The following is a 14,702-nucleotide window of genomic DNA, read 5'->3' as shown; positions in this document are numbered from 1 at the left end:
CATTTTCAGGGAGTTTGTAGCTTGTGCCTAGAATTCATTCATGGGATTTAGAAGTAGACTTGTCTGGATGGTCTGCAATTCCTGTGAGATCATCTTCATTATTTTCCTTTTGGTCATTCCACTGTATGGCCAAGAATCAAAAAGCTGGGCAAAGCCAAGTTTCAGTGTTGTGAACAACAACATTTTATCAATTTTGGTCCATAAATTATTTGCTATTAATGGCTTGTAAAATCTGCTTTAATAGTATCCACCTCCACCGTCACCCCAACAGTATGTTTCAGGCAGCCACCACTCTGTGTAAAATAACGCCCCGCATTTCTCCTTTAAATCTCGCCCCACTCACCATTAGGCTATGCTCCCTAGTCTTTGGCATTTCCACCCTGAGAAAAATGTACTGACTGTCTACCCTTTTATGCCTCTCATAATTTCATAAGCCTTGGAAGTCAACTTTGGAAATTTCCAGTGTGTGAATTTTAAATTAAAAAGGAAATGAACGCCATGACGACTAGGTTCTCACTTGTTTAGTTTCTTTTATTTTACACAGACTCACAACTTTCTGGGTGAAAAAGGTTTTCCTCGTCTCAGTCCTAAATGGCCTACCCTTTATTCTTAAACTGTGTCCCCCGGTTCTGCACTCCCCCAACATCGGGAACATTTTTCCCGCATCTAGCCTGTCCAATCCTTTAAGAATTTTATATGTTTCTATAAGATCCTCTCTCATCTTTCTAAATTCCAGCAAATACAAGCCCAGTCGACCCATTCTTTCATCATACGTCAGTCCCGCCCTGTATAGCTGATTCTCTTCCTTCCTGGCCACCATGAGAGAACTTCTAGGAAAGCAATTGTGGGAGGAGAAAGGAACTGGCATCATTACTCTATACAGGAATACATTTTTGAGGTTGTGGAAAATTACTGAAGGTTTGGATTTTATATAACAGGCACTTTTAATGAGGGTTTCTTTATAGATCCATTAAAAACAGATGTGTCAATATTTTCTTGTGGTCTGCAGTAGTCTTCCCCTGAAGAGAGTGCTTAATTTCACTTTGTTTTAAGTGGTACCTGGCCACTCTAGGATACCATCCGTGTTCCCACTCTTCATGGATGTTTTGAAAAGCAACAGATGACAAGGCCATCATTGAGGATGTTGGAGCAGGCTTATGTTTTTTACTTCATCTTTTCTGTTTTCTATTCATTTTCATTGTCGGCAAGGAATTATCAGATTATACAGATCATACATATTGCATGGTTGGCTTGGTCACAGTAGAATTAATGCCACCCGTATTCCAGATAAAACAAGGTAGCCAACCTGAGGATTAGGATCAATGACCACAGAACGCTTCAATTCAACAGGAAATAATTCCTTACCAGATTCTGCAATTGTGTATAAACCGGAGTATGAAATAATAATTTGTAATGTTCCTTATAAATAATTTGTGGATAAGAATTGTGTTATGAACAAAGGACGGTGGAAAAATGTTATAAAGATCTCTTTCAGCAGATCATCTTAAACATCTGCCAAATCTGGATGTGAAACTTTATGCATATGATGAGTGGGTCTGGGCTGCAACTGCCTTTTGCATTTTAAAAAGTTCTTGGTAAAAAGTGTATCGGAATCACATACTGTTTTCCTAGATTGAGCTACAAAGCAGTCACAGATTGGCCTATTGAGGTCTGATTGTGCAGGTTTGTGTAAGGTTTTGCTCTAAGGAAATAAATTTCAAGGCAGTACAGTAGCGCAGCTGAGCAGCACAGTGGCACAGCATGAGGGCCCATTGCCTCACAGCCCCAGTGACCATCCCGATCCCTGGTGCTGTCTGTCCAGAGTTTGCGTGGTCTTTCTGTGACCAAGTGGGTTTTCCTGGGGGGCTACAGTTTCCTCCCACATTCCAAAGACGTGCAGATCAGCGTTTTAATTATCCGCTCTAAATTTCCCCCAGTTTATAGGTAGTTGGTAGAATTTGGGGAAGTTGATGACAATGTGGGTACAATAAAATGGGATGTGTAAATAGGTGGTTAATGGACAGTGGGCCAAAGGACCTGTTTCTGTGCTCGATGACTCTGTGACTTTAATTGTCTATTGATTACCAAATTGTACTGTGGTTTCTGAAATACTCTTTACATTTGCAAACCTCTGGTATTGAGTGGGGGTAATGCCATCTTAATTTATGTTATTATTTCATTTAGGATGCTGGAATGATGAAAAATTATGGAATAGTGGAAAGGAAAAGACCTTTCAGCTCCTTAAAGTTCTCGGCCATTTACTCATATTATGGTGGACACTATTTTGTCCGCATTCTGTTTAATCCTCACATCATCAAATTCCCTTACTGTCTACAACTTTATTGATATCAGCCTTGATTATGCTCAAACAAACAGCCGCAGTCCCCTGGGAAAGACATCCCTAAAATACACGACTCTCTGCAAAAGGAGGTTGCTCCTTATCTAAGTCATGAAGAACTGGCCCATATCTTGGGACTTTTAGAATTGGGAAAAGAACTGGTCTGTATTCTCTGGAACAAAGGACATGAATATTCATTGTATTTGAGATACTTTGCTCTCACCTTGTTTGAAGGTTTCCATGTTGCGAAACTCTATTAAGGTGTTACCATAATAATAATTGGTGATGTAGATTTTGTCACCTCGCGCAAATGGATCCTTCATCCAGGCCCCTTCATTCCTCCCATAAATGTGCTTAGTCTTGGGTTTAGCGATAGTAGACAACGTCTCCTTGCACTCATCTGCAGATAACAAATTGGCATGTTAGGGTTACCCATTGCCCTGATTTCATTTTTATATGGCTTCATGACTCAATGACTATTTACTGTCTATTACACATTATTAACTCTGCACAAGAATGTTAAATATTCATGCAGGGACAACTGATCAAAAGCTCCTGAGGCCAACAATCATTGTGAAAGGAGTGAATTGTCCAATATTCCAATACTCAAAAGACTCCTTAAATGGTCCGCCAATTTGAGAAACTTCAACAAGAGTATAACATAAAAGCGAGGCAATCTGTTCTTATCAAAATAAAAACTCTCACTGTCTTTAGAACAGAAACCAAATTACAATTGTGGTGAAATTGTCAATTATTAAGCTCACATCTGCCTCTTAATTGAACACGGTTGAAACAATTTCATAGAATGCCACAGTACATACTGAAATACTTAGTGAAACCATTTTATAACCTATTAGTCTGCTTGTATTAAATATGAACATAGTTTAATGTCAAAATATCACCATTGTTAATTTTCACTTGAGAAAGTAAATGTACAGTAAATAAGTCAAGCCAGGGCAGCCTTATGTCAGTGGTAAGAAAATTATTGAAGAAAATTCTAAAGGGTATGATTTATTTGGAAATGCAGGGACTTATCAAGGATAATCATTTTATCTTTGTGAGGGGGAAATCCCAACTCGCTAATTTGATTGTGTTTTTTGAGGAATTAATAAGATTAATTAAGGCAGGGCATTAGATGTTTATATGGAATTTAGTAAGGCAATTGACAAGGTACCAGATGGTAACACACTTAGTATTCCAGGTGAGCTGGCTAATTGGATCCAAAATTGACTTGATAATAGGAGGCAGAGGATGGTGGTGGAAGAATAATTTTAATATTTCATCCAGAATGGCTTCTCAATGGTTGGGTCAGATTAATTAAAAGTAATCTGGACATTTCAAAAGCAGCTAGCCAAATACATGGTGTTACAATACTAATATTGTTTTGGAAATTGCCTGCAAATGAAAAGATCAGTGCAGAAGTTTTTGAGTATTAACGGGCTTGGTCATGGCAAATTTTGATAAAGGATGGGCTCTTTTGAGTTTTGATTGAGATTTGACCATGGTAATTGTAGATTAGTGGCTCATGTTATGAGTCATGCTTTTGTAGTTACGCTCACTAGCTTATTAGCGTTGCGGTCTACTGCACTCCGCAGTATGAAGTTAACTCTCAAGTGAGAGCTTGGAGTTGTTTTTTCTAAATAAACAGTGTATAACCTGACATGGTGTGAGGTCTTTATTATTACAAGATCAGTCAAGATTACAAGATTAAGATCAGTCTTTTCCAGCTCCATTCTGGACCTTTGTCCATTTGGATCATGGCTGGAATCACATCTAGTGCTGACTGCACAGAGCACAAGGAGAACATTGGTTTCTTCTTAGGCAGTCCCTTGGACGATGCATGCATTTAAGTTTTGTAGATTCTGAAGTGCCAAAGAGGCCAACGTGGGAGCCTTTTCCACAAAAAAGCAGATGCCTGACAGGGTGGCAAATTGGTAGGTTGTGAACACTAGTTTGTGTTGGTAGCTCCAATGTTCTCCTGCTGTGAGAAAACAAATGGGGCCACAAACTTGTTTTCTCACTTTTACGATTCTAAAGCGAGATCATTAAACTGCTTCTCTGTCCACAAGTGCTACTTGACTTGCTGTGTGTTTCCATCATTTTCTGTTTAACCTCTCTGTTTCATCTCTATTTCTGTTTACCATGTATTTGTTTGAATGCTTATCATAGTTTAAAATAAAACTAATGGAGAATTCAGAGACGCATTATAACATTGGAGCACATTTCCCGATAAATGGAATGATCATTGTAACCTGTCATTTAAAAAAAAAGCAAATTCTGGAAGCGCACATACCAAAAGTTCTGTAACCATCATTCGATTTGTGGTTTACACGTTGTCTCCGTGTGCCCTCCACTTTAGGTTTCTTTCTGGCATGGGGAGCGATTAAAGTTGTCCTCGCTTTTGGTGAACGGGTTGTGATTTTTCGCTTGGGGCTGATGACGTTGGCTGCCATGGTTGAAGTGGTAGTGGGTGAGGTGGTGGTGGGTGCAATGGTCGTGGTCAGTGCAGGTGTGGTTGTACTAGTTGTGATGGGTGTGGTTGTAGTGGATGTTGCGGTAGGTATTGCAGTCATAGTGGTGGGTGTTGCTGTAGGTCGGGTTGTGGTGGTTGTTGTGGGTAGGGTTGTTGTGGTGGATAGGGTTGTGGTTGGTAGGGTGGTTTTGATAGTGGTGGGTATGGCGGTTGTGGTCGGTGTTGGTGTAGTGGTGCGTGTTGTGGGTATGGTGGTCACGGTGGTTGGTATTGTGGTTGTAGTGGGTGTTGTGTTAGGTACAGTTGTGGTGATCATGGTGGTAGATGCACTGGCTACAGGGAGGGTGGTGGGATCCTCGGGAGTAATTGTAGTAGCGCTAGTGGTAGTGGGGGCTGCTACCGTGTCCGTGGTGCTAGTTGTGGGTGCTATGGAGGAAACGGCAGCAATGGTGTTCGAGTGGGTTGAAGTGGTTTCTGCATTGTTAGTGAGGATGGAGACTGTGATGGTGATGGGAACTTCATCAGTAGGAATTGTCGTGGTGGTGACAGCAGGGGATGTGGGAGCAGTATTGGGTGGTAAAATGGGAGCAATGGTACCAGTAGAAGCTGGTGAGGCTGTGATGTGAGTTGCGTTCGGCATGGTGGGGATGGGGATTGGGAAGGAGGTAAAAGTTGTGTTTGCTGTGGAGTTTATGGTAAGAGCTGAAACAAGAGTATGAATGGGAAGTGGGATGGAAGCAGTGGTGTTGATAACAGTGGCAGGCTCTGAGGCATTGAATTGGCTGGTCTTAGCAAAGTGTGGATCTGGGTTGGTCACAGTAAAGTTAGTTGTACTGTTACTGCTGGAGGAGGTGGTCACACTGGGAATTGTTGATCCTGCAACAAGTATTGTTGCATCCGTCAAAGACTCCATTTCGTCCGTGAGATTCTGCTGGCTTCTGGATTGTGTTGCTGTCTCTGGAACGATGGTTGTAAGAACAGGATTTGTTCTCTGAGAATCATTACCCGCTGATTCAGTCTGCTTAATAAGTTGGTCATCCAAAAAGAGAAGGGTTCCATCCTCACCACTGGCAGAGCTGGATTCTGATCAGAGAGTAAGAAATAGTGAGTTAAGATCCACTGAAATGCTTCTTTTGTAACCATAGTCTTTTATCCCTTTCTTATGTGAAACATATTTCCTATTTTAAAATAAAACTAAGTATCCAGTAAAACCTTGTTGGTTTCCATTATTTTCAGAATAAAGATGATTACAACTGCAGATATTTTATTGTTTTTTATTGGCTCCAATTCAAAGCTATTTAAATCTTAACATCAATGTTGGAAATGAGACTTGCTTCATTTATTGACATTTCCCATCAGGCTGATCTTAACACTGAACACAGTATGGGTGAAAACCACAGCTGGTGTGAGAATTTTCAGAGCCACGTTCTTAAGGTTCTCTGTGCTGTTTTCTTGAAAGCAAACCCTTGTTCAGGTTTAGATTAAAACGTTTGTTATAAATCAACCACATTCTAGTTTTATTTAATACTTCAACAGTATCCCAAAATACCACGAGCCAGGAGATGGAGATGGACCTAAAGCTGAAGATGGGGCTGGATTAATCACGCTTATGTATAGAAAACATCCCATGTTTTCTATTAGAGCAAATGTAAACTACATGAATATAAATCCAGATAAGCAGCAACATGAGTTGTCTAGGAATTCCTTTACACAACTCCAAGAGCAATAACACTGTGCCATGGAAGAATGAACGAGAATGATATGGTACAAATTTCTGGATGCTAGAATTGTGGATTTAAGCGTTGCTTTTTCAGCAGAACTTTAATTGACAGTGACACCATTTTCTTCAGCATAAAATTCACCCAAAATGACAACCACAATGCAGCACCCAAATTCAACTTCACTGGTCTGAAAAGTAACGGTTCTTATTTATCAATGTTTGACTAGTCCTTTTTCCTGAAGCCCTGTTATTTGGAGGTCAAATCCCAGACTCCATTCATAAATCCTCGCAATTTTTTCTAACTCAAATACAGTCTCAGATAAAACTCTGGAATGTTTTGCTGTAGAAGACAAGTCACAGTCAATCGTAATTTTGTGGCCTCGTGACCCTTTCCAGATTATTGCTGTGGATTTCTGCTGCCGTTAATGCCCTCGCTGTGTTAGCGAGGTCATATACATCATGTACTTTCCCTACAGCACAGTGTTCCCTACAGCACAGTGAACTCAAGGATCCCCCTGGATGGCAGGCTTCCCCAAAATTCAGGCATTCATAAACTGCACATTTCAACAGGGAAATATTTTTAACAAATTCCTGCTAGGAGCACCTGGCTATCTCTACAGATGGTTTATTTTTTTTTAGTTTAATTTAGTTTAGAGATACAACGCGGAAGCCAGCCTTTTGGCCCACCGAGTCCACGCTGACCAGCAATCCCTCCACACGAACACTAGTTCTACACACGCTAGGGACAATTTACAATGATACCAAGCCAATTAACCTACAAACCTGTACATCTTTGGAGTGTGGGAGGAAACCTGAAATCCCAGAGAAAACCCACGCAGGTCACGGGGAGAACGTACAAAGTCCTTCAGACAGCACTCATAGTCAGGATCAAATCCGGGTCACTGGCGCTGTAAGGCAGCAACTCTAGCGCTGCGCCACCGTGCCGTGCCTTAGGGTCTCTGTGGCCCTTTTCCATAAGAAACATATCTCCACTGGACACTGTTCTTCATACTGTACTCTCTCAGAAGCAATGCTCTTTTGCTGCTGAAATACTTTTGTTTTTCATTGTTAAATATGTCCCATTTCAAGGTGGTTGCAAATTAAGAAGCTGGCAGCTGCAAGACCTCACCGAAAAACAGGATACGATGCACACTGTGACTGTCAATTTTAGGACTGTCAGAAGGAAAACTAATGATGCTTTTCTGTGAAACTTGCAACAAAAGATTTTGATTTTTATGAGGATTTTAACAAATGCTATCGGTGCACCATAATGTATACATAACTAAAACTATGATCTTGTGGTTGGTCTTCCTTCAAACCTGTACATCTTTGGTTTTTCTATTTCTGCAAGAAAAATAGCCAGCTCACTCACCGTTCTCCTGTGCTGCGAGTGCAACATGTTTTGTTCCGATCGGTAGTATATTTTGAAAGTTAGCGAGGTTTAAATATCGTAAAAACCTCGCGTGCGCAGATCTATCGCCTCTCCTGCCAGTCAGCAGGTTGGTCTCTTCTCCTGTCACTCCCTGGGACAGTCCGCCCCTTCCTGCGCCATCGCGTCTTTACTGGAGCTGAGGGACGCTGCGGGTGGCCGGCGGAGGTCTCCAACTGGACACAATTTTCGGAGGGACCGGAAGCGGCCCGGCCCGGAGTCAGAGATGTCGCCAAATGGAAAGCGGAGACTCTGATCCCGGCGGAGGAGAATGACCAGCGACCAGCGCCCGCTGTGAGTCCCCATCGCACCGCCAGCTCCAGCCCCACCCCCTCTGGTCCCCCTCACTGGCTCCTGCCCCCCTCTCCCGTGATAACCCTCTCTACCCCATGGCTCTCCCCCCCCCCCCCCCCGCCCCACCCCCGGAAGCACCAGCAGCTACGGGGGGTGTAGGTTTTGGACACCTCACTATAGGAAAGATACCATTAAGCTGGAAAACGTGCAAAGAAGATTTCCAAGAATGTTGCCAGGACTTGAGGGTCTGAGGTGAAGGGAGAAAATAATTAGGCTGGGACTCTGTTCCTTGGAGTGCAGAAGACTGAGGAATGATCTGATAGAGGTGTATAAAATCGTGAGGGGAATAGATAGGGTGAATGTACAGAGCCTTTTACCCAGAGTAGGGAATGTATGAACCAGAGGACATATGTTTAAGATGAGAAGAGAAAGATTTACTAGAAACCCGAGGGGCTCCTTTTACACAAAGGGCAGTAGGTATATCAAACAGGTGGCAGGTACTATCACAATGTTTATGGTAGCTGGTGGCAGGTATGTGGAACAGAGGAAGTTGTTGAGACAGCTACAATAATAACATTTACGAAACATTTGGATGGGGCAAGTTGGTTGGCGTGGGCAAGTTGGGCTGAAGGGCCTCTTTCCATGCTGTATTACTCTATGAAAGGTTTAGTGGTATATAGACCCAATATAGGTAAATTAGACTAGCTTAGATGGAGCTTCTTGGTCGGCATGGACAAGTTGGAAAGAAGTGGCTGTTTCTGTACTCTGCAAGAGGCACCCAGGGCAGAAGGGTATGACACAATTGGAGGAACTCCGTTGGATTGTTCCTGGGCCTGACCACAGCAGCTTCCCATAGGGTCCACGCAGCAGGCAGTCTGCTGGTACACAGTCCCTGGCACTGAACACGGAGTTTTAAGCTTCCCGTGGTCGGTGGACATTGCAGAGTTTTGGGTGTACAGTGGATGTTGAGAGTAACATGTTAATCTGATTTATGTTTGCTCTGTTATTTATTGCTTTCAATAAAGTTATTTATAAAACAAAAACAAAGTTAATGTTTGGAAAGAAGATTATATATGTAGATGAATTGTGACTGTTCAAGAATGTACAACTGGAGATGGAGATTACATGCAGCCTTGATGTGTTATTCACTCCCTGAGATTGTAAAACACAATAAAGTTCAAATTATTTTTGGGATAAAACTAAGACAGGACAGGAGGAGGAGGAGCCATCTTGGTGAACGGCTGCTAGCAGCAGCCGTCCGTCTTAAATTCGTTTTTTTTTTAGTTTTTAGTGAGTCCTGTTTTTTTGTTTGTAGGGCATATGGTCTTTTAATGTGGGGGGGTAGGTGTTACTTTATTTATAGGTCCCTACCTGGTCGGTATGGCAGCCTTTTTTCCGGGCTGCCCGTCGACCCGTCGTCGTGGCCTACCAGCGGGCTTGGAGCGCCGTTTCTTGGCGGGAACCACCCAGCACCTCGGCCTGCGTGGCGGCACTGCATTGGAGCGCTGGAGCACTGGAGCGGAGCGGAGCGGAGCGGAGCGGGCGATGCCTTGCCTGGGTCGCCGCGCTGGAGCTCTGGCGAGCTGGACCGCCGTGAGCAACATCTCCGGGCTGCGGGTTTGCGGAGCGGAGAGGCGGCGTGCGTAGAGGCGGCAAGGCGGCAGTGAGGAGAGCGGTCGCCGACTTTTTCATCGGGAGCCTAGGAGCGCCAAACCGGCACGGCCTTGTCGGCTTCGGCAGCCGCGGGCTCCAACCAAGAAGCGGCCGTTCCAAGTGGCCCAGCCGCCGAAAGGACTCTCCCGACGCCGGGGCAAGACCACCCGGTGAGAACGGCCAGGGACATCGGGCCTCCGTAGAGGCAATTGCGGTGGCCCCAATAGGCCTGACTTTGGGGTGAACAAGGGGTGGGGACTGGACATTGTGCCTTCCTCCACAGTGCTATCCACTGTGGGGGGATGATTTTTTTTTGTCTAACTGTAGTCTTGTAGGTCTGTGTCCAAGATGGCTGCCGTGAAGGGAGAGTGGACGCTGGCACGAATTGGTTGCCGCTGCTCTCTCTTCACACTGTGTTTTTGATTTTCTGTTTTTGGATTGAATTCTGTTTTTAATTTGTGTCATTGTGATGTCTTTAATTACTTGTTTTACTCCGATTATATGTTTTTATTCCGATTACTATGTAAGGTGTCCTTGAGATTTTGTATGAAAGGCGCCCATTAAATATAAAATTTATTATTTATTAAAGTAATTGATCAAATGTCAGGATAGGTCCTTCCAATTCATATTGTGAATGTACCTTAGAGATTTGCTTTGTTATTTTTAATACAAGGAGTGTTTGAGCAAAAATGAAGCACAGATATGAAATAATTAAAAATTCAAAAGAGTTAACTCCTGTCAGTTCAAAATACAGAATTATACTTCACCTGTTCCTGCCTCCCAACAATCTGCTTGGGATAAATACTTGCTCCAAAGCACGTGGGAAGGCAGGTTTAGAAACGGGTCCTCCTGTGATCCCTCTAGGAAATGAATTACAATCATATTTATTTGACCTGTTGCCCTGTTGATTTAAGCTGGTTGCTGCTAATGCAAGATCTCTATCCCTTGGGGTGCTATATAACTCCTGGTGTACCCAAAAGCTTGTATGATAAGAAAATGTTAGAAATGACTTTTTATTTAAGTCCAGCTACTTCAACAAAATAATTAATCCTCTTTTACATGTTCTTCAATGACCACACCCCAATTAATGATCAATGGGGAGCCAAGTGTCAATATTGCTCTAAAGCATTCAATGAAAGTTTTTCCTTCCACTTTCCCAATCAACACATAGTGGAATGCAATTCAACACTTCTTGAAATCAAGTTGGTGGGGCTGCAAAGAGGAGCCTATATCAAACAGGTTTGTAATTCATTAAAAAAATATATATCTTGTTTGGACATTTGCATTCAGAGAATACTACAGTTTATAACCGCCATCCTTCCAGAGCCTCCGAGAGTTAAAGACACATATACATTACAAGCAATGCAGGAATAAAACCACAGGCACATTAGAAAACTGCCTTAAACAAAATAAAACCTTGGATATTTTAGTTGCTACCAATAAAAATAACTGAAATAAAAACAAGGCTGGTTTAATGAACAGGCTGAATCCATCTAACAGGCTAACAAACTATTTGTTTTCAATTCCGATTGGCTGAAGGCAGTCTGTCCTGGGAATGGATATGCTAGCAACCAATGGCAAGAAACTGTGCATGGGGTGGATAAAGGCAAAAAATTATAGGATCTCCTGCAGGGGTAGGTAGGTCTGGCCACATCTGGTAATGTGACTGGAACTGGAAGATATAATGTTACACTTTACAGTGGGGTGGTATCCTAAACTTGCAGTTAAGGTAAGTGCATTGGGGCAGAGAACAGGAAGCTTGGCATTGCCTAAGTTGCTGTCTGCAACTGAATATTAAAGTTTAAAAACTGCAGTCCAGCATTTTAATCAGCACAAAATTAAATCTGATTAGATTTTCCTCAACCAAGGATGATGGTGGCTGCTTTGTAACATTTGGGCTGAATCCAGGCAGTGTGTGATTCTGCAGGCAAACTCTGTGCAGCAGTCATCAGCTTTGGACGGTCCCAGACAAATATTTTCCTTAACAAACCCAAATGCGGTTTTCAGACTGCTGGCTCGCCAAGCTGATGTTATGCCAAGGTAAATCACTTTGTGCTATGACACAAAATCGAAGAGGGAGAGTTTGTGAGAATGGACAAAATGCCATGGAAGGAGGAAGTGTGCACGTGAGAGTGCACTAATGAAGGGCAGATGTGTCACGGATGCACTTGTAGGGAGGACGTTTTCTCGTGAAAGGAAACATCTCATGAACCAGTGAAGTAGAAAATATCAATTCTGAAGGGCAAGAATCCTGGGTATTACGGAAGAGGGGACAACATTTACTTTATTTATCACCCCTTAATAATGCCAGGATATCCAACATTCCTTTAATCTACATCCAGTAATCTATATTCCTTCGGTACACAACAATTCAGACGTCTGAAGAAGGGTTTCGGCCCGAAACGTCACCTATTTCCTTCGCTCCATAGATGCTGTTGCACCCGCTGAGTTTCTCCAGCATTTTTGTGTACCTTCGATCTTCCAGCATCTGCAGATCCTTCTTGAACACATCTATATTCCTTCCCCTAGCTACACAATTCGCACCTCAGCAACCCTCTAGCTTTAAAACTTGCAACTCTAATCCTTTTATCTCACACCTTGTGTGTATTCATCTCTGGCCTTTGTCCAACCACCTGCCTATCAAAACCCCCTCACCTGTGTTCACCCCTGACCTGCCATGCTTTGCCCTGCCTCGCCACTCTTCTAGCTTTCTTTCTCCCCGCTCCTGTAATCAGTGAAGAAGGGTCCCAACCCGAAACTTCCCCTATCCATGTTCTCCAGGGATGCTGGCTGACCTGCTGAGTTACTCCAGCTTTGTGTCTTTCCAGGATATCTAAACCCACTTTGTAACTATTGTTCTTATTTAAAACATTGACATAATCAGAAGAAACAGAATGGTGCACTTACGCTCATCCTCTGCCACTTCTTCATCCCCCACCATCTCCGAGTCCTCTGAAGCTTTTGCCTTGTAGTATGTGGCTCGTATAATGGTCGGTCTTTGGGAATGTCTCTGCTTATGGTGTCCCTCATATCGCTTCTGCTCTGTCCGCAACACAATCAGTGGTTTAGTGTCTTCGTTTTCATCCCTCTTCTGATGGAACTCTTTGTCAAACTTGTCAGGTCGTGTACGGATGTGCCTTTCCTTTAAAGAAAACAGATCGGAGAATCCCCAGGTTAGCAAATTGCACTGCAGTAAATTGTCTAGAAAGTTTACCTAACCCTGCAGGAGCCACACATGGCAATGCTGGGATGTGGTTTCTGCCTGTGTTGTTGAGCTCACAACACTTTGTTTTCTTGCTAACTCCAAGGTGGTCCAATGTTGTGCTACCAGCTGATGCATTCATGAGCTAATTGATGGAAGGGCTCCAGCTCTTAAAGAGCACCTGCACTGTGTTCTGCTGTTGGAAGTATCTGTGGTACACACATGTCAAATGCACCCCAGTGTCACTGCCACATATCATCATACTTTATGGATGCATTACCCCTCCATAATAAGTCTCAATACCGGTGCCCCACAAGGATAGGTTCTCAGTCCTCTATTATAGTCACTTTACACTCAAAATTGTATAGCCCAAATCGGCGCTAATTCCAGATACCACCTAACCAGGCCCAATTCATGCATTAGGAGCACAGTGCAGCTGACAAGCACAGCAAGGACCAGCTCGGATATTGACACCACAAGATTTATAAAGACTGGATTAGAGACGCCTATTTTGCAGAGAAATACATCTGAAACTGGTAAGTCACAATTAGACCAGACCATTGTGGAGACAAGTCGTATCTTGTTCCCCAGAGAGAAAAGTCTCATGTCACTTCTGCCTTGGGAGACTTAGATCAGGACTTTGCAAGGGAACATTCACAGGAGTCTAATGCTTTGGAAATATTTGGTCCATTGACCAGACTACCTGCCACCAAGTGAGAGAACTCAAGCAGCATGGGTAAATTCATCTCCAACCACAAATGTCTGCAGAGCCAGAAGCACAACCTTTCGAGTTGGGAAATTATAAGCATCTCCAGCTTGCCAGTCCCCAGGTTCCATTGAGGCCCATGCAAAGATCATCCAAAGTCTTTGTGCCTCAGTCACACTCATTCCATTCCGCTCTGCTTGCTGCCACCCTGGAGCAAACTGCTGTTCTTCAGGAGCAGCGAGTTGCCAATTGTTGCACAATTTTGTTTCCAGGTCAGTCCATTGCCTTCTGGTAGTTGAGTGCATGTTTTTGTGCAGAGAGCTGCGATGCCAGTGATGCAGACTTGGCCAAACCACAGATAAACCATTGGACACCTGAGCCCTGAGCCGTGCCACCAGCACAAAGGTGAGTTGCAATTTTACCAATTTGGATTTTAAGTGCCATTGTGTTATCTTATACACCCTGCCCAAGATGTATCCCCCAATCACCTTTCTGAAACAGATTTAGTCAACATCGCTGGCTGCTTATGTGGGCTTGTCTTATGTGGCTACTGTGTATTATTTATTATATCAGTGAATGTCCTTCAAGAGCACTTCCAAAGCTTCCAACTTTTTTTGGAATATTCTAAGATTAAGAAACACCTTGTAAATTCAATTCTTTTTTTTTAATGATTGCATCTCAAGGTGCAAATCAAAACCCCTACACAGTTCTGTTCACACTTACAAACGGCTTGCAGCTGGAAAAGCACCAGGATCTTTCCGAATTGCAACAGTAGGTTTTGGAATGTTGTTTCTTGCTCTTTTCAGAATCTCGCGGGAATCCCTAACCATCCACACTGATAATCCTTACTATTTTCAAAACCATCCTTGCTAAAGCCGCACACCTAC

General features: G+C 43.1%; 1 protein-coding gene across 2 annotated transcripts in view; it reads right to left on the bottom strand.

Moving 5' to 3' along the window:
* Positions 1 to 14,702, bottom strand: part of LOC116977705 (olfactomedin-like protein 2B) — a 38,908-nt gene that overhangs the window by 4,498 nt on the left and 19,708 nt on the right. Inside the window, exons 5-8 of one of the 2 annotated variants that reach the window (XM_033028391.1) lie at positions 12,815 to 13,049; positions 5,087 to 5,894; positions 4,632 to 4,852; positions 2,562 to 2,738 (exon numbers count right to left, since the gene is read on the bottom strand). In XM_033028391.1, coding sequence (XP_032884282.1) covers positions 2,562 to 2,738; positions 4,632 to 4,852; positions 5,087 to 5,894; positions 12,815 to 13,049 — 1,441 coding nt within the window. Of the gene's footprint in view, positions 1 to 2,561; positions 2,739 to 4,631; positions 5,895 to 12,814; positions 13,050 to 14,702 lie in introns of both variants that reach the window. The other variant, XM_033028390.1, reaches the window with a different exon arrangement.

This window comes from Amblyraja radiata, chromosome 10, assembly GCF_010909765.2.
Source record: "Amblyraja radiata isolate CabotCenter1 chromosome 10, sAmbRad1.1.pri, whole genome shotgun sequence".
In the NCBI taxonomy this organism is placed as follows: domain Eukaryota; kingdom Metazoa; phylum Chordata; class Chondrichthyes; order Rajiformes; family Rajidae; genus Amblyraja; species Amblyraja radiata.
This window is presented reverse-complemented; position numbering and strand designations above follow the sequence as displayed.